The sequence below is a fragment of the Lytechinus variegatus genome, chromosome 8 (assembly GCF_018143015.1).
Source record: "Lytechinus variegatus isolate NC3 chromosome 8, Lvar_3.0, whole genome shotgun sequence".
In the NCBI taxonomy this organism is placed as follows: Eukaryota; Metazoa; Echinodermata; class Echinoidea; order Temnopleuroida; family Toxopneustidae; genus Lytechinus; species Lytechinus variegatus.
Window position 1 is genome coordinate 20,767,471 of NC_054747.1, and position 24,212 is coordinate 20,791,682.

At 35.9% G+C, this 24,212-nt stretch overlaps 2 protein-coding genes across 2 annotated transcripts; both read left to right on the forward strand.

Annotated features, from left to right (window-relative positions):
- Positions 1-5,869: 5,869 nt before the first annotated feature.
- On the forward strand, positions 5,870-10,254 carry LOC121420752 (transmembrane protein 218-like). The gene is made up of 4 exons (XM_041615396.1): positions 5,870-5,951; positions 7,527-7,666; positions 8,494-8,593; positions 9,893-10,254. Exons 2-4 carry the CDS (start codon positions 7,563-7,565, stop codon positions 10,031-10,033), a joined length of 345 nt encoding a protein of 114 aa, XP_041471330.1. The 5' UTR covers positions 5,870-5,951; positions 7,527-7,562; the 3' UTR covers positions 10,034-10,254.
- Positions 10,255-17,671: 7,417 nt separating this feature from the next.
- Positions 17,672-23,390, forward strand: LOC121420753 (succinate dehydrogenase cytochrome b560 subunit, mitochondrial-like). The gene is made up of 6 exons (XM_041615398.1): positions 17,672-17,744; positions 20,641-20,697; positions 21,269-21,367; positions 21,564-21,625; positions 22,248-22,411; positions 23,166-23,390. Exons 1-6 carry the CDS (start codon positions 17,728-17,730, stop codon positions 23,268-23,270), a joined length of 504 nt encoding a protein of 167 aa, XP_041471332.1. The 5' UTR covers positions 17,672-17,727; the 3' UTR covers positions 23,271-23,390.
- Positions 23,391-24,212: the final 822 nt, after the last annotated feature.

Sequence of the window (24,212 nt, forward strand, 5' to 3'; positions counted from 1 at the left end):
CGCTCCCTAGGCCGAGGAGTTTTTGATATTTCATCAAATTCAAATCAAAAGACGATATTTCTTGCGACTATACCCTTATCAACTCGAACTCAATTGACTTGCTGGTATTAAAAAAAAATTGTTTTCGAAAGAAATATGAGCTCCCCAAAATGGGAAAAGATTGAAGAAATTTGCAGAGTGACGTTATAGTGTTTACCCGGCTGCGAACAGAACAGCCAAAATTGTGTGTTAATGCAATAAAAAAAATACTCTTTACACCCATAAATGCTTCATAATTTCGGACAAGAATTGACGGTTACCATATGATAGCCGGGGAGGGAAAAACGGAGTATACAAAAGGTGTGGGAAACAAGGTAATTTCGATATTTTTCCAGCACGGAAGCAACATTTTGTATAAAGAGAAAAAAGAACTTTTCGTTTAGGTTTGTATTCTTTTGACAAAAAAAGAAAGAACAATCGAGTTATACCCTTCTTGACTTTTCTCCCTTCGTTTTTTTTCTTTTTTTTCTATTGGGGGAGGCGTTTCAGGGGGCGACCACCCCCTGGCTACGCCCTTGAAAGAACAAATAGATTAGGTTAATTGAATTGCGTAAACACAACAACCTCTTTATCGCTATAATGGCAGATTGACGGGGAGACCACAACAATTGGAAAATGTACCTGTAAAGATACTTGATATCCTCTGAGATCTTGTGCATGATAACGAAATTTGAAGTGCTCGACTTTGATCAACTCTTTTCTCAAGTTTCAAGTTTCAAATTTATTAACGATCCTTCAAATAAAACCCCGAAGGGGTGTACAAGGATACAACAAATGAAATAACATAACCTCTGAGGCAGCCCACTCATAACTTCCACACTGGAGCATGAGGTCGATGTGGAATCAAGCAATGATAGTCATAGTAGTGGAGAGGTAATGTGTGGGTGGGCTCAGGGGTCATTCACAGCAGCATGACAAGTGAAGTATAAACGATAATAAACATGGCAAGATACATAAAGAGTGATAACTATAAAACTGAGTGCTATTCCATCAAACTAGACAGCTTTTTTTTTTCTTTTTTACATAATGATCTACTTAACAAATAAAGTTGGAAACTTCATTCAAAACAATATGTGTAATATCACGGTTATACACATGTACTTATTAAGTTATTTAAATGCATTTATCACCAATTTGGTGAAGACAGCCAGGTTTTTAATGATTGGTATTTCCGTAGAATTAAAGAGAGAATACATTTTGTGAATATTGTAATAATTTATAAAATGAGTACCAAGAAGTGAGTTTCTTTCTTGTTCAAACTTACTACAAATAAAAATGTAGTGGAACTCGTCTCCTATTCCGGAGTTGCACAAAGTACATACTCTATTTATCCTTTCAGTATTGTCATATCTACCAGTCACAATTGGTATTCTGGAATTGCCAGTTCTAAATTTGCATAAATAATAGAAAAGAGAGGGGGGAAGAGTTATCAAGTAGTTCTCTAGTTTATGGGTAGTTTTGAAGATACGATAGTTCGAGCATGAACTGGAGCTATTAATATCTGAAGACCATCCTTGACAAAATTGATCTTTTAGTCTTTGAAGTAAGCGTTTCTTAAAACTAGATATAAAGTCAATTCTTTGGTTCAGCCAAGCAAAGGAATATCCATTACAATCAAGAACATGCTTCACAAACAAAAGCCAGTTAGAATGAAATTTGTTATCAGCACTAAGAGAATACAAAAGCTTATAAATAATACTAGATGTCCTACATAAATCGCTAGTAACTAGTCTATACCAACAAGAAACTACTCTACTTTTAATATAAATGTCTAATGGGAACCTACCAAGCTCTCCATATACCACACAGTTAGGGGTAGATTTTTTAACTCGTAGAATAGATTTACAATATCTTAAGTGGAGTTTTTCAATCAGAGAATTATTTTCATGACCCAAAATTTCACAACCATACAAAAGAATTGGTACAACCAGAGAATCAAATAAATTTAACTGAATATCAATAGAGAGGTTTAAGTTTCTAGATTTACTTATGAGAGCATACATAGCCCTAGTTGCCGGGTCATAGAGATATTTTTTTGCTTTACTAAAATTTCCATTATAATTAAATATAATACCCAAGTACTTGTATTCAAAAACAACCTCAATTTTTTCATTTCGGAAAGTGAATTCTGGTATTTTCCTAATTCTACCCTTTGAAAAGACCATGACTTTTGTTTTCTTAACATTTACTGTGAGATCCCAGTCAGTACAATAGGTTTCAAATGCATTTAGAGCAGTCTGGAGATCATCTTTACTTTCAGCCATAATAATAGTATCATCAGCATATAACAACGTATTTAATTTTAAATAAATTACAATATCATCAAAATCAACTTCATTTTCAATTAAGTCTGAAAGAGCAGTGAGGCCATTATATTTACTGAACAGTTCTGTTTCCATATCATTCAAATAAAGAGCAAAGAGGAGTGGAGAGAGGTTATCTCCCTGTCTTACTCCAACCTGACTCGGGAAAATATCAAAAATAAAACCACTTGGATGTTTGACACACGATTTTGCTTTTTTATACAGGTTTGAAATAGTGATCAAGATTTTACCATTGATGCCATTGCTGATTAGTTTGTGCCAAAGTTTGTTTCTACTTATCGAATCAAAGCCTTCTTAAAATCAACAAAGGCACAAAACAGCTTTTTATTCATGTATCTTGTATACACATCAATAATACATTTTAATGAAAATAAATGATCAATGGTTGAATACTTGTGTCTGAATCCAGCTTGATTTTCCTTTAAAATGCCATAATCATCAATAAATGTGGTTAACCTGTCATTTAAGAGGGAAGTAAACAATTTACCAGTACAGCTAAGGATTGAAATACCCCTGTAGATACCCGGGTCATCTGCAGGTCCATTGTTTTTATAAACTGGGGTTATGACCCCGATGCCCCATATGTCAGGTACTACACCAGTATTTAACACAATATTAAATAATTTAGTGAGTATTGGGGAAATAACATCAGAAGTATCTATAATAAATTCATTCACTATACCATCAATACCACAAGCTTTATTCCTTTTAACTTTTTAATTGCTTTCTTTACTTCATTGAGAGTAAAATCATTATTGATAGGATTTTCAAGACCACAAAACTCTGGAGGGTTAGTGTTACCTGAAGATTGATTAAGTTCCTTAAAAGAATTAACAAGGTCTATAAAGCTGGCTTCTAATGATGGTTTAAGGTTATATGCCTTGTCTTTAAGAATATTCCAGTATTCATTGGGCTTACTACATTTTAGATTACGCAGTTTATTATTGAGCTCATTATAATAAGAATTACGGCAAGTCTTAAGTTGTTTTTTTATATTTTTTACATAAGCGATTCATTTTGACTTTATTATATTCAGACTTTGATCTGATGAAGGTATTTCTGGCATTGCGATATTTTTTCCTCAATTTATTGCAAGAATGATTAAACCAGGGTTGCTTAAAATGCTCAATTCTGGCATTATGTGAATAGCAGTTGGAAATTTTAGCTGAATTCAGTAGGAGATTATTTATAGAATTAGTAACTTCATTAATAGATAATATTATTTTGTTCAGGCTGCATTTAAACGTTTCCACCAATGAACGTAGAGGGCAGCAACACGCAGCAGTGTTGCTGTCGTCTACGTTCATTAGTTTACACCCTGGGAATTTGCTAGATGGGCCAAATTATAGTACCTTTTATTATTCATAACATACAGCGATCTATTCTGAAACCTAAGCACAGGGCGGATCAAGGATTTTCAAAGGGGGGGGCAAATTTTTCGGAGCAAAATCTTGACAACCCCCCCCCCCAAAAAAAAAGTTTTCAACCACAAATAAAGAATATATCCTTTCGTACCAGAAAAAAATTACAAGCAAAAAAAGTCCCTAACTTCAAAAGAGGGGCACCTCTCGATTTTAATTGCATTTTTACATTACAACTTTTAATTTTGCTTCTTATAGGGGGGCACGTGCGCCCCCCCCCCCCTGGATCCGCGCCTGCCTGAGCACAAAGAAAAACTCCTTCTCATGAACCTACTATAGGTCCATGATAATATTAATATAGAAGTAGCCACCATTATTAAACAAATTCTTACTTCCCATATAACTCTGGTGGATGAGACAGCCATTAATGAAGCAATGATTTCTTTAAACAATCTTTTATTAGCCTCAGCCAAAATTACGAAATGCTACCCATCCACTAATAATAAACCCAGAAAAAGACAAAACAGTTTTTTTTTATGAAACCGTGGTACAACCACAGCTGCTATAAATTGAGAAACAGGAATCGAAATGTAAAAAAAAATCCTTAAAAAAAAGACTGACTACAATCATAGGCAAAACATGATTCATTGTGGGAAAAGGTATAAATTCATATGTATCTCAATAACAAACTATACGAACTTTGAGACCTACTAGAGTAACTAGACCAAGGGATTTTGGAAAATTCTCCAAAGCTATAGTGTCAATAAAAATATAAAGATAGAGGCTAATTTTCCTGATCTAGTTGACCACTTTGAGGATTAAAATCAATCTTATCAGTGATAACTTCCCCTCTCCTACAATAAAAAAAATTGATAATTCTATCAATGATGACTTTTCTCTAAAAAACAAAAAGGATCAAAAATTGTAATAGATGGAACTATAAATGAGTTCTTAACAGATACTTCGGCGATTATTGTTCCACTCCTTACTAAGTTATTCAACATAGTAATCAATAGAGGTAATGTTCTTCATGTTTGGGGTGTTGGTGTTGTAACTGCTATCTTAAAAATAATAATGGTCCTGCTGAAAATACTGGAAAATTATCGAGGGATCTCGATCCTTAGCTGCATTGGCAAACTGTTTGCTTTACTTCTAAATGAGAGATTAACAAAATATATTGACATTGGTATCTTAGGGGAGAATCAAGCAGGATTCATGCACAAATACTTGACCCTTGACAATATATAGGCCTATTCTGTTTCATGCATTGCTTATATCTATACAAGATTCATAAATAAGAAACTTTTTAGCGTTTTTTTTTATTAGTTAAGGCATTAATGGTAAAATTATTTCATATGGCTCGAATGTATATATATATAAACAAAAAAGGGCCCGAGGGTCGCTATAAATTGAAGGTATATTCCTAGTTGGCTAAAAAATGTAGGTCATTCCTTTTTTTTTAAAGTCTCTGATTCCTCAGGAAACGGATATATTTTAAGTTTGCTCAAAATTTCTTTATAAAGTTAGATCATTTTCATTATTATATACACTGGCGGATCCGGGGAGGGGGGGATACAGCAGGCCCGTGTCCAACTTTTTGGAGGCACAATTAGAATTTCTAATGTAAAAATGCTGTTAAAACAAAACTGTGCCCCCCTACTAAAAGTGAAGACTTTTTTTTGTTTGCTTATCATTTTTTTTTCGTGGACGAAATCCCCTTTATTTTTGGTTAAAACCCCTTTCAACTTGTACAATTTTTCCTCGGGAAAACGTTTCCCCGTTCGAAAGTCCTGGACCCCTCCCACCCCCTGGTTATATGAATATAAAACCTGGAAAAGTACCCCTTCCAATTAGTGGTGTTGATATGGGTATTTTCAATCCAGATACACTTGCCAATATTAAGCGTTAATAAAATATTATTTACAAACGGTTCATTGAACCATGGACCTATCAGTATCAAAATGAATGATATCATCGACGACGTTTGGGCAGGCCTAATCTAATGGATTCTCCTACCCCTATACCCCCCCCCCCCTTTAATTTTGCTCTAACATGACGTCATAATCTCTAGCTTGGAAATATCCGAGATCGATATCCGAACTCTCATCTCCGGATCGATCGGATTGACTGTGTCTGCTATAGGCCTACCGGTTTACTCATTAAATAAATTATCTGTAATTACGATTTTCTCCTGTGATTTTGCTGTTCAAATTATAATTGTAATATGGTGAGTTGGTATATGTTTGTCGCTATCTAACATATGATTTGAACATGATTTTTCATTCAAATAATACCTATTTTTCAAGAGGATCGCGCTGCATTAATTATACAAAAATGTGTTTAGTCCCATCTTATGTTATCCGTGTTTGTTGTGATGACTAGATACTAGGCCTATTTTATAATTAGCGTTCTTCGAATTCGATGTTATTCTTCTCGTGCTAGCCGCTTCCTTCATAGGTTCAGCGATAGAGCAAAGGCCTACAAATAGATCTATACTCTATCATGTCTATATAGTTCACTGTAATGTGCTGTTTTTCTTTATTTTAATATATATTATTCTTTCACTTTTTCATCGTAGTCGTACTACTCGTACTAGAATTTGACTAAGTCTTAGACTTAGCTCACGACCTTCAATCTTCTCTCTCTCCTGTTTAATTGTATAATTAAATGCATTAGTATAAGTAATAACTTGTTAGGTCCATGTACTATGTAGGTCAGAGCTCGTTGATATCGGCTGAATTGCCAGCGCAGCCTTCATGACTGAGACAATAAGACGTGTGATTGTGAACTGAGCTGAAGAATCATCGTTTCAGCGATTTTCAAAAGAATTGATGCAAAAGTGTAAATTGCCTATTGGCTAAAAAGCGCATATATGCGAGACTTTCAATGCAACTCAGTGGTATGTTCCCCTCTTCTTTTTAGTGCAATATTTCTCGGACAAAAATTTCCAGTGGTGGACTGTCATGTACTTTTTTTTAGATAACATTGATCAAACATGCATGATGAATCACAACCCCTCAAACTTGTAATATATGGACCTGTTCGTTTCAAATATGGAATTAATTTTCTAATCAATCTATATTTACCCCACACTTCCCTGGTCTTCAAGACCACCGAGCCAGTTGAGACATTTGAAATAAAAAGTTCAAAATCAATCACATTCACTGGTTCTCAATTTCACCAGAATGCTGACAAGCTTATAAGTTTTAAAGTCTGAAATGGGTATAAAGTCACCCTAGCCCTTTGTTTTTAATTTTCTGAGACGTTACAAGCTACTTAATCATACTATGCATGTGGACAGATGCGCTGACAAACCAAAAATATATTACATGTACATCGTATGTGATCATCATTTAACAAATGATACCAAAAAATATATGAACATTCAAATTATTTGTGAATCATTTTTAACTGATATTTATTACCATGATATGAAAACGATAATTTAAACTATTTTAGTCATGAATAATTACAATCTTAATTTGTATAATTATTAGTTATAAATTATTCAATCAGCTTTCCATTATTTTTAAATGACTGCAATTTGTACTTCACTATGATTTGCCTGTAATAATAAAGTAAGTCCATCATTTATGAATAGTGAAAAATATACCGTACTTGTTATTTATGTGAAACTTTCAGAAAAATATAACTTTGATTGAATTCATATAATTGAATTCATAAAATCCGAGCCATCATTTGTTACAGTTAATTTTATAATAGCACATACTCTTAAAAAACACTTTTATCATCGTAATTTCCTTAATTTATTTTCTTTCTATTTCTTTTTCCACTTTTTCAGAAGCATATGTGAAATGTCTGGTAAACACTGACCATCATGGCTCTTATATTTGGAGTAGGAACTGGCCTCTTTGTGCTCGCGATACTATGGGCTCTTGCCATCCTGCTCTGTGCTGTCTTCTCCAGAGCAGATAAATTGAGGTGAGTTTCACTCTATCACTGAAAAGGTTCATCTCATATCTCATTGGTGTGATGAGATAAGACATTATTTTTTCACTCTCATGAAAGTTTACCTTTTTTTTGGGGGGGAGGATAATCATAAGTTTTTACTCGGGAGGCTGCAAACCAGGGGCAGATCCGTGGCATATTTTTCAAGGAAAATTTTACAAGCAAAAAAATGTTTTTGCAGCTCTATCTTTTTGCATTTCAGGAATATTGTGCAAAGCATCGAGGGTGAGCCATCATGACCCCCAGTCCTTTTAGGGTTAAAGCTTTCAAAAGGGGTGCAGGCCGGATGTGCCCCCACCCCCCCAACCCGTATCCGCCACTGCTGCAAGCATCGTCATACTTTTGTCAAAGATTGCGTAGTGAAGAGTGAAGAGAGACTAAGGACAATAGGCATGTTGCATCAGCATCTGCGCTATCTATGATGATTAAATCTTTGTGAAACACCTCCCCCCCTCCAGATATTGTTTTAGTAGATCAATCCTCTAGATTCATAGTGGCCAATGGCATATTACCTATATTTTTTTCTTTCATTATTAGCAGTCTTAGGGTGTGTTGCAGGGAAATATTTGCAATCAATTGCAAATTTGTGCTGCTGATCTTCAATTGATATTATCAATTGTAACTATACCAAATTTATTTTCACTACTCATTGCAAGTAGCAGACCATCAATTAAGTGTGGGTTTGCAATTAATTGCCAGACTTGTGACTGATTTTGTGACCTATATTTGACTTGCGATTGATTGCAACTTTCTTGCAATGCCCCATTTCTCGTTTCTCTCCCTCTTCTTCCCTATGTCAGAGGAGCAGCCTTTGGGATAGTTCTTCTGGTCATCATAATCACCCTCATCCTAGTCTTCATTCCTAGAGAAGATTCCAATGCACAGCCATCAGATATAAAGGTGAGTACTATTTGCAATATCCAGCATCAACTATGACAAAGAAATTTAAGGGCCCATGCCATTGCCCATGACAGACTGCGACCCGGTGGAGACAATGATTGGAGGGGCACTGTATTGTTTGTGAACAATGCTGTGCCCCTCCAATGGGTTGTCTCCTGCGGGTCACAGTTGCCACTGGCCCATGCACAAGCATAACAGAGTCACTATTGTCCCTAGACAACTGGGCCCGTGACATGCTTTGTAGGATGGATACCCACCTAGTTTGAGCATTTTTTATTTTGTATATTGTAATAGCAGGGTTCCCACAGTTATGGAAAATCCTGGAAAAGTTTGTGGTCAGGAAAAAGTCGGGCAATTTGGAAAATTTGTGAAAAGTCATGGGATTGCATTTACCTCTTGGTTATGGCAGCTTTCCAGTTTGTCATGTCTCGCAACTTTCATACTCTGAGTCTGTTATTACAATTGTTGTTAATGATTTCTATTTTTCCCAGTTTTGTGACATCCCGAATTCTACGTAACTCCTGGGACGTCACGGGAAGTCATGGAGAGCAGCAATTTGGTCACGGAAAAGTCATGGAATTTTTTTTCAAATTTCTGTGGGAACCCTGAATAGTGATTGTGGGGTCACATAATTATAGTGCTACTCGCACAAATGGTGACCATGCTTTTTGCTTAATGATATATATCCCTGTGTAGCTGACTGAGCACCTGAGAATGTACATGTCCCAGTTGCATTTAACTTATGTGCGTACTTGTGCGTAACCATACAAATAACTGTTCATCTTGATCCCTGATGATAAAGTAAACAAATATTTACAGCCGCCAGAGGAAGTGGTTGGAACTATGGTCCTGAAGTGACTCCAGAATGCGACTGTTTCCCTGAGGAGGAAAATAGTCACATTCACGTCACTGAGGGGACCATATTTTCATTACATGTCCGATCGCAGGCCATATATGTATCTGTCATCGGTATTATCATTAAATACAACAAATATTCAGATAGGAAGTTTTTATGCAATAAAGAATCCCAGTCTTCAAGCATGAAAAATTATTAATGAAATTTGATAAAGTTAATTGCTCACTGTGTGTACGCGGGCATGCTCTGTTATTTCATAGGCCACGCCCATGAAGCCATGAATAGTATATAAACTATTTACGGCTCGGATTATGACGGATATGACAGTTAACCTTGGTTTTTAATAACTTTGTCATGAAATAATTGTTTGCTGCTACTGCCTGCACTTGTCTTTCAGCTAATCATATTTCTCTCTCTTTCTTTCTATCCCATTCTCTCTCCAGATCACAGATCAGACGTTCATCCCACGTGTACTGATGTTGACGTTATTTGGACTGTTTGCCTTCCTCTCTCTCATCTTTATGTTTTCACTACATTGGACAGAGCCCATACACGCCAAACCCATCAAGAGCAAAAGATTTTAGTTTTTAAAGTGACAGTATGTTGACATTCCTGCGAAGTCCCGTGACATAAAACGTAAAGGTCAAGTCCACCCCAGAAATTTTTTTATTTGAATCAATGGAGACACATCAAACAAGCAAAACTGAGCTAAAAGTCTGACAAGCATGACGCTGAAAATTTAATCAAAATTGGATGTAACATAAGAAAGTTATGACATTTTAAAGTCGATTATTTTTCACACAGCAGTTATATGCACAACTCGGTGATATGCAAATGAGAGGATTGATGAAGCCCCTCCCTCACTATTTATTTAGTTTTTCATTGTTCGAATAATATGATATTTACAAATTTGAGAAAAATGACCAACTTGACTTGAACATTTAAAAATGTTAAACAATGGTAATTCAAAATGTTCATGGAGGAATAATTCTTTGTTTACATTGCAAGGAAGAGAAAGTTAAAATATTTGATATGTAATGAAATACAAAAGAAAGTGGGTGATTTTTTTTTTATCAGCCCCCTCGTTTACAAACCGCTTGGATGTGAATATACAATGTAACACTTTTTTGTGAAATTAAGTGAAATTTACTTTAAAATGTCATTACCTTTTATTATACTTCACATTTTGATGATATTTTCAATGTTATGCCAGTTGTATTTTTCTCTTCTATTTCAAATCAACTCTTTGTTGGGGTGGACTTGTCCTTTAACAATTGTTAAGGGGGGGGGCTGGTTTCTACAATTTAATACACTGATTGTGTATGATCTACTGTCATAATTAGCCTCCCGATCAATCAGTTTCATTTTATTTATTTTATAATTAGTTTTATTTTACAGGGCCCAGTCCATGTAAATTTCCGGTTACAGCCATTTATTCCAAAGATTCAATTACTCTGGAAACAAAATGAGATTTGGATGATGTTTGAAGGTTTGCGTGTGGTATGTAACAATCGAGGAAGAGGTCTACTGTACGCCATGTGTTACACGGGGGGGGGGGGGGCAGTCATATATATTGCTGTACACACGCGTGACCAAAAAAACACTTTTAAAGGGGTGTTTTTTCAGTTTGGACATGGGCCACTCTTGCACTCAAGGGTATAAACACCGATTTTCAAAAAAGGGGAAGTTTTTAAAGACTGGTCAATGGTCAATCGCAGGGGCAAATCTAACATATTTAGGGTAGGTTTTTTTTCCAAAGCTTTTTTTTAAGACAAGCCAAACATGTTTAGGGTATGTTTTCCCCCAAGCTTTTTCCTTGGGATCATATTCTAGTGACAACTTGTTTACGCCCCCCCCCCCCCTGGTGTTACACAAGGTGTACCAAGGTGAACGGCAAAAATAACATACTGTTATTTTGAACGCTTGTTTTATAGTCCAAAAAGGAAGTAGTTACATTCTGTACATTGCTGTACACACGCGTGACCAAAAAACACTTTTAAAGGGGTGCTGTAACTTATTGTTGATACTGTACATAATATTTTGGATTTTGTAAATACTGTTAGTATTGTAAATACTAATTTTTATTTGTTGATATGTAAATAAAATTGTTATTGATAAAAAATCACTTTAAATCTATGTGGATGTTCTTTCTCCTCATATCTTTCTTATGTAAATTTATTCCATAGGTGCAGGCGCGTACGCAAGGGGGGGGTTTCGGGGGTTCAAACCCCCCCCTTTTCGTTTCCTTTTTTTTTTTTTTTTTTTTTTTTTTTTTTTTTGCTTGTCTCCCTGGAGGTCGGTCTGGTCAAGGAGTTATCGGGTAAGAGCCTGATAACTCCTTGGTCTGGTTACGGACAGTTCCCCTACCCAATAATGTATATGACAGCAATAATGAACAGAATCTCATGTTTCCGACGAAAAACACAGAAAAAATTTCCGCTCGCTTCGCTCGCTCCATTTTATTATATCTTTTATTTCCGCACGTCGCCGACATGATCACGGTATCGCCATTAACAAGGCCATACATGATTATCATGATGTATATGAATACAAGTGAACCAAGACAAAGACATACGTTTTCTTACAAAATATGTTTTACCAATATGAAAAACAAAATGACGGAAAACGCTAAAATGTCGGTTAGCTCGCTCCGCTCGCTCGTAATAATTTATAAAATTCCATAAGTATCTAGTCTCCTGTTCAAGGCCGTATTATGAGTGTTACGAATAGAAGGACATGTAGCATCGACTAATACTTGATTTACTAACAAACTATTGACAAGAAATGTATGTTTTGACGGGAAAACGCGAAAATTTCGGCTCGCTCACTCCGCTCGCTCGTAATCATTTATGAAATTTCTTAAGTTTCTAGTCTCTTGATCAAGGCCATATCATGAGACTTACGAGCAGAAGGACATGTATCATCAACTAATATGTAATCATTACCAACAAGCTATTGAGAAGAATTGTATGTTTGACGGAAAAACGCAAACATTTCGGCTCGCTTGCTCCGCTCGCTCGTAATTATTCATGACATTTCTCAAGTTTCTAGTGTTCTGATCAAGGCCATATCCAGGCACGTAGCCAGGGGGGGGGGCGGTCGCCCCCCCCAAAAAAGTCCCCAAAAAGAAAAAAAAGAAGGGAAAAAAGGAGAGGAGAAAAGGAAAAGGGAAGGAAGGAAAGGGAAGAAAGGTAGCTTTGTGTTTTTTCTATTTATTCTTTATTTTTTTCTCAAAAGAGAAACTCCTTCACTCTTCTTGCTTTAAATTCATATATGAATTTTGCTTCCGCGCTGCGCGCGGTTAAATGACAATATTGAAGTTCTCCATTGTTCCCCCACCTTTTCTCTAACCCTGTTTTTCCACCTCAGCTATGTGCTTCTTGCCAGTTAAAGTTAAAATTGTATACATTAGGGCATGAATTTGAGTAAGGTTAGGCCGAAGTAAATGTATGAAGTTATCTTTTTTTTCAATTGATCGCGCAACTTCTGGTCTGGTCGGCTCCGAGCGGGTAAAATCTTTATATCAGTTTCTGCCGTCACCTCCATAAAGTCAGCTTCTCCCGCTTTTCAGCTCATTACTATAAACAACCATAATTTGGGGGCAAACAGGTTCCTAATTTAAAAAGAGGAAGGTATGGAATTCGTGTCGTATTAAATAAAAAAGTACAATATTTTTTTTTTATCAAATTGTATTAAACTTCATGTCATTTCCCTGTATACATTCATCTCCTGTCCTGTTTTGCGCCCTCAGTTTGAAATTTTGAATGACACTTAAGTTTCTTTATATTCAAAATGAAGCGCTTCAGGATAAGTCAAAAAAATTAATCATCCTTTATTATATAGATAGATAATTTCAATAAATCACAGAAGTTTCAACTTTATGCGCACTATTTTCCTTGTAATGAAGTTCAATAATCTTAGAAAATCAATTGAATTAGAGACGATTGGGTATTAGAGATATCTACATTTGATGAAACGTCCGCCCTTTGAAATTTCAGAGTTTCATTGCTCATCGCGGGGAGGAATATCTTCCTCTACCAATCTTCTCCTTTGTTTTGCGAGTTAAAAATATGCACTGATGCTAAATTGTTTGTAATCAAATCTGATCTTTCCAAAGAAAGTTTCAATATATCTTTGAGAATACCCTTTTCTCGGGACCCTTTTTATGGCAAGAAAAATTGATAAATCACTTTAGCTTCCGCGCTTCGCGCGGAGTTATTATCATTTTAATTTCCTCCATTGTATACCTCTTTTGTGCGTTTATAATCACTTTTGAAAACAAGGTTCAAAATCGCAATATAGTCAACCGAATTGGAGGTACTAGAGACAAGAGAAACGGCTCCTTTTCATTTTAATTCATGAAACACTCAAAGCTTCGCACGGGAGGGGGAAACTCCCCCTCCCTGCACCCACCCCCTAGGGAGCGCGCTCTGTAAGTGTTGGCACGCTTCGCGTGCATTTACCGCCCCCTCCAAAATGAAATCCTGGCTACGCGGTTGGCCATATCATGAGTGCTACGATCCGAAAGACATGTAGCATCGACTATGATACCAACAAACTATTGACAAAAAGGTTATGTTTTCAACGAAAAAACGAGAACATTTCTGCTCGCTCGCGGGTCAAGACCGCACTGTTACATACCCATCCCCACTTAAATGTTATTGTCTTATTTGCAGCGCTGAAAAAAATGAAAATCATCACCTCCCCCCCCCCCCCCCCCGCTCATCACTTTTTAGAGACTGGGCGGGAGATTTTAAGAAAAATCAGCTCGAAAACCCCCCCCTTTCAAAAATCCTGCGTACGCGCCTGCATAGGTGAGGACATGCCCTAAGTATAATGTAGTAGTGGTATATTGGAGATGATGGGTTATATAACAGCCTCGGCTTGTGTGTTTCAATAGGTGTGTGCAATTGAAAGAGAGATGGGGAGCGTTGGGGAAGTGGGGTGGAGGAGGGAGAGAGGTAGGGAAAGAAAGGGGATGGAAGAGTAAGACAGAGAGAGAAGTGGAAGGAGGGGGAGGGGAGTGGTACAATTATCTTGTTTGCTTCAATATGTATAAGAGGGGTGGGGGAGAAGGAGGGAAGATAGCAGACGGGGGTAGAGAAAGAAAAAAGGGGAGAGGGGGAGAGACAAAAAGAAAGAGGAGAGGAGTGGAAGGCGAATGAGAGAGAGTGGAAAGAGAGAGAGGGGAGGGAGAGAAGGAATCAAGAGGGAAGGTGGGAGAGAAAGAGGGAAGGGGAAGAGTGTGTGTGTGTGTGGGAGAGAGAAAAATGGATAAGAGAGGGAGGGAGAGATGGCAATTAAGCATTATGTCATTAAAGAGAGACTCAGAGAGCGGAGCAGGTGGAATAAATAGATTGTGAAGAGGAGGTATAGACAGGAAAGGATCGAAGATTAAAGTGAGAATTTGAAAGAAATGAATGAGATTGGTAAAGCTGCATCTTTCATAGGATATTGGCATAAAAATAAATGATTTCCTATTGGTATACAGCTGTATTATGGAAGGTGATGGAGTGAGAATGCAAGGGAAGATCTCGAGTACTAGTTTTGTGATTCCTGCTGCCCCCCCCCCGGCCCCCTGCCATGCAGGGTGACCAGACGTCCCGTATTTCCCGGGATTGTCCCGTATTTTGCTTCTTTGTCCCGGCGTCCCGACAAACCCTTCCCGGGACGCCTATTTGTCCCGTATTTCAGAATATTGAACAAAATGTATTTAAACGGACGAATTTTCATCAAAATAACCAACACTGCAACAGATGACGAAGCAGAGACAATAAAATCTATAGATCTAAATAAACTTTTGCAAGTTCTGCTGTTATTTTCTTGCTAACCCAATACATCGCAAACAAACTGGCCTCCTGCCATTGTGTGGCAGGCTACTAGCTAGGCATGTAGGATCTGAGCAGATTCTCTCCACCAAACATGCCAAAATAATCACAAAATAGGCGGGAAATTTGTATGACTATATTATGGGTTCTCAGATTACTGATTTGGAGATGTAATCTCGGAGGAACAAGTTATTGAGTTTTCATAACTAGATCTAGTTGTTTCAGCTTTCGTTTTGAGTCTTGTTAAAATGATGCCGCTATGTTTCATCCAATTTTAAGTAAAAATATCACTTTGAAATTTTATTCATTTCTAAAACATTTTTTTTAATTCTAACAATATATTTGAAAAACACCAAATATTATGATTTTTGTTAGATGATTGGATTTTTTTGCTTGCATTATGAAAAATACGAGACATTTGACTTCCTCCTGCTCGTACGCACGGGCGTCCGTCGATATAACACATAATATGTTTATGAAAATATGCACCTTTTTTCTTAAAAGTTGATGGAGAGGGGGAAAATTAATCGTATCAAGTCGGGGTATTCAGTAATGAGTACAGGAGAAACTATATTTCACTGATTTTCATGATTCATCCCATTTGATTAATTCATCTATTCGTGTTTTGGGGCTAATCTTTCCCTTACGCATTGCTTTTTGGCAGAAGTTCTATGGAAAATGCACCTTTTTTCACACAAACTTTGAGACACTCTGTATTCATTCCCCCATTGCTCGAGAATGAATGGGCAGTTAACGACGGGGTTAAAGATTTATTAAGGAACGGAATGTATATTTCATGAAAATGAAAGCCATTTCCCCATTGGATGTTATCTTCAATACGTGTTTTTTAGATGAAGTCAGTTATCGAATAGGCTCTCCTGGCATTTGAGGTCTCTATCGGTGACGTCACTCAGGATCGTCATGCCTGGACCATCGGCCAGGCAGGGGTCGCAATGGTATATGATTTATGCATAATGCACTCGATATATACAATAATCTTGTCCTTCCGTTCAAATGAATGTGAAACTCATATAATTTCCATCAGAGCATTCAACAGGAGTACTGTAGTACACATTTCTTTGTTATAAGTGAATTAAAGTCCCTCCAGTGAGTTTGCCTCACCCCTATTGTGAAAATGTATCACCCCTAAGTTGTAACACAGTCAGCTGTTTGCACTCAGGGTCACTCCGTGACCTGTGTGTGCGTTCAAGAGTTGTACACGATTTTCTGTCTCATTTAGGCAGAAATCTTTCATAATGTGTTTGAACTTTTTTCCTCACCTTTCTTTCTTTTCTATCCTTTCTTTTCTATCCTTCTTTCTTCGTCCTTCCTGCTTGCCCGTTTTTGTTCCATCTATATTTCATTTTTGTCTTTCCTGATCCTTTCTCTCTCTCTCTCTGTTCATTTTTCTTTCTATCCTTCTTTTTCTTACCCGTCTTCTTTAACAAATATCCATTTTTTTTTCTCCCCATCCCTTCCTCTCCTTTTTCTTTTAATTCTTTCTCTTCTTCCATTATGTTTTCATTCCCTCCTCACCTCAATTCTTCCTCCCTCTCTTTCCTCCTTTCTTTCATTCTTCATTTTACTATTCTAATTTTTCCCTTATTCTTTCTCTCCCTCCCTCCCTTAATTCCTTCCTTCCTTTCCTCTTCCCTTACTGCTTTCCTTCTTTCTTTGTTTGCTTCTTTCTTTCAAAGAATGAAGGAAACATTTTTCTTTCCTTCATTCTTTTATTCCTCCTCCTTTTTCTTACTCTTTTTCTTTCTCTCCTTTATGTTATCTTTCACAAATTGTATTCTTCCATTTCTTTGTTTTTCTTTCCTTCTGTATTCAATTCAAAGAATGACGGAAACATTTTTCTCTCTTTTATTCTTTCTTTCATCCTTTTATTCTAACTTTCTTTTTTCCCCTTCATTTTCCCTTACTTTTGTCTTTCTTTCTTCTCAATTCATCTCTTTTCTTTCGTCTTTCTCGTTCTCTCCTTCATTCTTTCGTTCACCCTCCCTTCCAGTTCTTTATAATTTTTCACAGGTGTAACACGTGTAGCCTTATTTGATCTTTTTGTCGATTGTCCCGTATTTCATTTTGTGAAATCTGGTCACCCTGCTGCCATGAGACATGGGGCAGAATCACCCCTTATAAGTATCAAAAATAAAAAGAGAAATGAAGAAGAAAGGGGGAAAAAGAAAAACTATCCATGCTATCGTATTCTATTAGTACACATACACTCTCTCCCTTGCAGTTTAACCTGTTTGTTTCTTATGAATTTACCCATTGGCCAATCAAGTATAACACAAGTTTAATGTCAGTCGAGATATGAGAAAGAAGAAGGTTTATAATGTTTTTGACGTTGATGGCGCAGCATTAATCCAGGGAAATTGGTTGTCGAGAATACTAGACTAGCCACTAGGCCTACACAAGTTCCAAGAAAGTTATAAAAAATCACCGATATGGCGCTTCTTTTAAGGTAAGTGGTGCTTTAAATGGCAATTATTTTTTAGGAGTGTGTTTCGTTTCGTATTCACATACTAAGATCAGTTTTTCTGTGAAATCTTTGCTTTGTCTTCTTTTTTGTGTCGATGTCTTTTTTTCAGCTCGGTTCCACATATTGATTTTGGTGTAACGTCATGAACGTTGACAGATTTTAGCGTAGGCGCGGCGTAATTGTACCGTTAGATAACAAATTTTAACGTTAGATGTAAAGAGTAAGACAGATCTATTTCAAGTCGGTGATTAGATGAAATGAGATATAAGGAGAAGGAAAAAGAATGAGCTATTGAGCCTGAATCGAATCAATTTTAAAATCGGAATCGGTGTTCGATTGATGACATCGACGAGCGCTGGTGCAGATTTTTAATTTTAGGTTCATCAAATCAAAAACAAAGTTTAGAGAGTCTTACTCGTCTGTTTTAATGTTTATGCTGAGATGATTTATGCACTGTGAATTCATGAATGGATTGTCATCGATTGCACTTGGGCACTGTGCTCAAACCAGGCCAGATTGAAATGGATCTAATATTCATAAACTAAAATTATGACACGAGATCAGAGATGCCAAGTTCAAAGACCAGCTATGCGTGAGATTTTCTGTGAATCTGAGTGAGATCACAGACATTGTGTACAATGTATATGGGGATAGGCTGTGATAGTTGTGTGAGACAGATTTGAGGGAATGAACAAGAGTCCAAAATGCTTGAGTCTCATGCATAATGTGTGAGACTTGGTAGCTCTGCAAGATCAATATAACATATTTTTTCAAACTTTCAATCAATGGTTTAAACAAAATATAATTCCTTGCAGCTCCAACTCCAAGTCAGATAAATTACATAAATTGTTTTTTTTTAATTAATGATGTTTTGATGATTGCTTTTTTATAATGGCGAGGGAACTGTGCCTTTGAAATGTATTATACTTTACTCTTTGTTTTTCAATTTCATTTTCAATTTATTGAGAAACTTGCATTTCTGGAATTCATGTACTGTATTGTGTCCTTCATTTAGAAAGGCAGGTACTGACTGTACCTACTGTACCTACCTAATGTTTATTAACTTTTTTCTTAGTTCAGGGGTTCCAGCCCATCAGGGAAATTAGGGAAAATAATTTCACTTTTTTTTCCAGTCAGAGAAAAATCAGGTCAAATATCAATACTGCTACCGATCACATGCAATGTTTTGAAATCGGCCGTGAATAATATGTTTGAGAAAATAGATACTGGCCCCAAATCACCAGTTTTGAGGATAATTGGAGGATGGACACGGAGTGAAATGCTGGTGAAGAGTAAGAAATTAAGCTAATTTTGTTTCTTGTTATTTTTTTTTTCTATTATTTTTACAATGATCATAACATTTCCATCCCACCTTTGTCACTCGAAATATTGGATTTAGTTCACCGTTCCGAAGTTCGGGTAGGTGGAGTGTAGTGCAGCGGTGTTGAAGTGGATTGTAGCTTGCACAAACTTTGCCCGAGGTAGGGAAAATGCCTCAAATAAGGAAAAATGATGGGCCCAAAAGTTGAAAGCACAGTGGTTAGTCAGACTGTTTATTTTGTTGCATATCAAACCAATATCAATTGAATGACTGGTTATGGTGGGTTTTTTTATGCAGCCTCTTTGGCTACAGTACAAGTACTGGGAGCTGTAGCACATGACCCAATTGAGGCCCCTCTAACTTTAAACATGATTATGTACACTAAAAAGCCAAAAGAGAGTAGCACCCCTCCCCTTGTTTTTGCACTAAAAATGCATGTAATTCACTGCAATAACTTAGAAAACATGCAAAACTGGGAATGGGTTTAGATAATTATCAGGGAATTTGTAAACTTTATCAGGGAATTTGTAAACTTCATCAGGGAAAAATCTGGAAATTTTGTTTTCTTGAAAAGCTGGGAACCCTGTTGTTTACTTAACATTATTGTACATGCCAGTACTGTAGTAGTAAAATTATTTCATTTATTTTATTTGATTTGAAACAAACTTGACTTCAGAATGGACTTTGTATAAATATTTGCACACTGTACATGTACTTCCTGCAGATTGTCAAATGTGTGTTTGTGCTTATGAATTATGTGAAATGTAATCTCAATATAAATTTCATAACCGAACAGGTTAATGTATCATGTACGTGTATTATTCAAACTAAATTGTAAATATTCACCTGATAGAATGTCCTTTATGATATACATTATGTAGCAGATCAAGGACAGGGCAATCTATAAAAGTAAAGTTATTCCAATATTTACTTTGATATTTTTATAGCTGAATTGTAATTTGTTATGTTGTCACTTGTCAGTTTGGAGGGAAGTCTGTTAAAACAGTCAACGCTGTTAATTTATTTTACATCGCACTTGCATCTTATTTTATCTGTCTCACAAATACTGAACTCTAAATTTGCCATATTGTGTTCTCAACTTTTCATCAACAATGCAGAAAAGTTCTAATATATCATTGCAAAAATAGTTCATGAATTTTTAAGGCAAATGTACTTGTATGTAATTGATGATGATAAAATGTTTATTTTCTTCTTCGCTGCTACTCATTCTCTCCTACTTTGGGTTCGGTTTTTGTCTCAAGTGATAATAATTAATAAAGGTATGACTCTAAATGATTATAATATAAATACATGCAATAACGTTAGCTTAAGATGCATACAAAATACATGTAATGCAGACACAAATGGAAATACCTGTGAAAAATACAAAGGGAAAGTAAGTTGAAATCCTGTGTTACATTCAAGACTCACAGATAGGGCAGTTTAATGATTGATTGTTGGAGAAAATATTTGCCTAAGTAAATTGATTATGAATTTTTTATATTGATTAATCTTATTTTCTCCCTTTTTCTTAATATTTCTTCTCTATTTCATCAGGGGAGTATGCAGGAATCATCAGCTTCTTGCCAGGCTGCAACCCATGATGACAAGCAGGTAGGTAACAAAAGAACTCTGCTTTGGGAGAGCCCTAAATATTTGTTTATTTTCAAGGCTTTCACAGGGTTTCCAGTTGTAAAAATGCTGTGATTGTTTCTTTCTTTTTTTCAGCACCTGTTTATTGAAAGCTGTAGGACTATACAGACCAAAAAAGTAGTAAAAAACATGCAGATCTATAATAGGGTACATGTAGGTCCATAAAAATGCAATTTGCCCCTGTTCTTTCATTTAATAATGTACATCATAGGCCTATGTTCCGGCTTAATATTGTTAAAATTGATGAATTTTTTTAGGGGATGGTAAATTTCTTGTTAGAGGGCCTAAATTGATGTGATATTTATATTTATGATATATTATGTGTGTTAACCTCTCTTAATCACTAATTTGTTTATAATTGAAAAGGAATGTTTGATTTCCTGGCTTACTATCCAGTTATATGTGTTTCGGGCAATGTTTATTTATTGATATATAATTCTTCTATATGTGTTATCATTTGTAAGAGGCAGAGTCCGCCACCTTTTGATTCCAACAAAGTATGTTTTATGATGTTGTTATGTCTCAAATGCAGGGTTACCATGGCAATGACAGCTCAGCAGGAGCAAGATAAATTTTGGGAGAAGAACAAGCAACTGAAAAGACCGATGTCTCCTCATCTCACCATATACAGGTAATTCATCATTCTAAGTAAATAAATAAATAAAATGATAAAATAATGAATAAATATGTAACATAAATAGATTTAAGTTCAAACAGAAAATAATTTGATTAAAAAAAAATAAAGTGAAAAATAAAAAAACTACAGAAATGTGATTCCATACACAATTAATCATTGCCTGTTTCTTGATGTTTGTTTATATCTGCAGTCCCCAGGTGACATCAATGTTGTCAATTACACACAGAGGAACCGGTGTTGGACTTACTGTTGGTAAATATCACCCAAATATTCTTCTTGTTTTACAAGCCTCCTACATCCATCCTGGAAATATTGACTTTGTGATGTGAATACTCTTATGCTATCATTTGGTTTAATACTTCTTTCCCCCCCCCCTCCCCCTGCTTTGAATGGCTTTCTTCAGATGTTGAGTAATTAATCACACTACATTGTATCTGTGAAGTGTTCCTCCTCTTGTCCAAAAATATGAATAGCTAATTTGTAAAATAATACCAAACTATCATGAAATTGATTTGCAATTTTCAAAGCAATAAACTAATTAAAAATCAGCCATACGTTTAATTACTATCAATATTTTCTATTATGAAGGTCATTTAGTGATATAATTTGTTGACCAATTAAATATAATTTCTTCCATGCATTTCGCTGGTAAATTGAAATGAACTGAAATGAATTATACCAGGTAAGTACACCTACGTCAACATTCTGTATGACAAATTTGGCTATCAAAATGGAAGCAATTTTCAGACCAGAACATGCATATTACTGTATGCATTATTGACATCTTCTTTGCTTCGCTCGTCAAACAGAATTCTGTGTCCTTTCAAATTTGATACAGGCAGGTTTCACCTGTATTTATCTCATTTTCTTTCAGGTATCTATGCTCTAGGTTTATCAATGAGTGTCTTGCCGCATGACTTTGCGTACTACCTAGATGCCATCAAGTCTCTTTCATACGGTCCATCGCTCCTCTTCCTCACCAAGATGGCGATCGTCTGGCCAATGGCCTACCATACACTCAACGGCGTCAGGCATCTGGTAAGTCCAAAGGTCAAACTTCATTAAAATCGTCATAGATTCTTTTTATCAGTGTATCTGTAAATATTGGCAATTTTTTTTCTGTTTCATACACTAAAATACATAAGAAATGTAAGTGTGGGACGTCCTCGTCTACCTCGTTTGCGTACTGACCAAGGCCTGTTGCATCAAGTATGGTATGGTAACTACCATGGTGATGAATTTCAACAGTAAATCAAAATCAGGGATATCATGGAAGTTAGCAGACTACAATGTGTAATGTTAAAAGGAGAAATTTATAATTGGAAGAATATTCAAGTTATAAATTCAATTCTTCAAGACACTTTCAGTGCCAAAGTCACTGCTTTGAGATCAAAACCAGCGATGTACTTCCTGGATAATTGATAAACGGCATATTTGCAATTTTTCATCAGATTCTGCTGTCTTGGGGCCCGTTGCAGAAAGAGTTGCAATCAATCGCAACTCTAAAAATTTAGGCGCAACTTGATTTTCAACCAATCAACAGCGCGCATTTTGGACTTGCGATTGATTTTTGGCTTGCACCTTTCGGCAAAAACCTCTCAGTTGTCCATTGTGATATGACTTGATATGATATGATTTTTCAAAGAAATTGGTTGGTTGTAGAAAGCGTCTGTGTTGTGAATATACGACATTATGTTGACTTAGCCTTCAAATTTTAAGTTTGTTCCTCCCCCCTTACTCTGACACACTCTCCTTTTTTTTTTTTAATTGATGTCTTCCCTTTTTCCTGCAGGCGTGGGACACCGGCTATGGCTTTGATATCAAGACACTCTACAAGACAGGCTACTTTGTGCTTGGTCTTTCATTCGTAGTTACAGCTGGGATCGCTATGTTATAAAATATTATATATATATATATATATAAGATATGAGTAATGATATAACCCATGCCCCCTCTGGGGTATACAATTTACAATTAATAAATCAAAGAGTCAGTTGCATACTTGCATAGCCACTCTTAAGAAGTCATTTATTAAGCTCTGTAAGAATATCATGAGTTGATGTTTCATGCAACCCTCTCGACTAGCTACCATCGTTACAGATCAATATTTGATCAGAATGTTCATAAATCATATTCTAATTAAAAATAACTTTACTTATAAGAGTGTCCCATCAGAGAAGATGAATCAAATAGTCTCTGGTGTTATGCCACGTTCTGCTGGCATTTCTTTTCTTTAACCATGTACCAGTATCTTATGCACATCATCCAAATCTTTGAGTACACTGTAGTTCTTGATATTTTTGTTTTAACGTTAAACAGAAGAATGTCCTCAGAAATGCATCATAATGTTGCCTTGTAATATACTCAATCATTTTCATTCTTTTACATGCCGTGTCTATATTAAATTGAAGTATACATTTTACGTCTTAGCCTTGTCGCATATAAATTAAGGTTTTGGATATGGGAGTGGTGCAGTAAGACCCTTATTCCTCTTTTCTGAAAGAAGCAACAGCAGAAATGTGTTGTCTGAAATGTATACATGATTAGATATTAAAATTGCCCATTTGTATGCGTTTAACTGTTGCTCATATTAATAAATATTTTAACAAATATTGATTTATAGAACTTGCAATTACATGCTTAGCATACATTAATGTGATCACCAGGCAATTACTTAACATGTGGTTTATTTGCCGACATTGATTCGTTGTACCCGAACACCGAATCTTCATTAAAAAAAAATATAAAATAAAAAATGTTTAGTCAAGAATTATAATTCTTGTCACATATATTCAGGTTGTATATGGGAATGTTTTTTTTTCTTCCTTCTTTCTGTATT

Bases quoted from the DNA above. Each gene is read 5' to 3' on its own strand.
- LOC121420753 (XM_041615398.1), top strand. The intron at 20,698-21,268 runs GTAGGTAACAAA...TCTCAAATGCAG, and splicing joins CAACCCATGATGACAAGCAG to GGTTACCATGGCAATGACAG. The intron at 21,626-22,247 runs GTAAATATCACC...ATTTTCTTTCAG, and splicing joins CGGTGTTGGACTTACTGTTG to GTATCTATGCTCTAGGTTTA.
- LOC121420752 (XM_041615396.1), top strand. From the start codon at position 7,563: ATGGCTCTTATATTTGGAGTAGGAACTGGCCTCTTTGTGCTCGCGATA. The intron at 7,667-8,493 runs GTGAGTTTCACT...TCCCTATGTCAG, and splicing joins TCCAGAGCAGATAAATTGAG to AGGAGCAGCCTTTGGGATAG. The intron at 8,594-9,892 runs GTGAGTACTATT...TTCTCTCTCCAG, and splicing joins CACAGCCATCAGATATAAAG to ATCACAGATCAGACGTTCAT.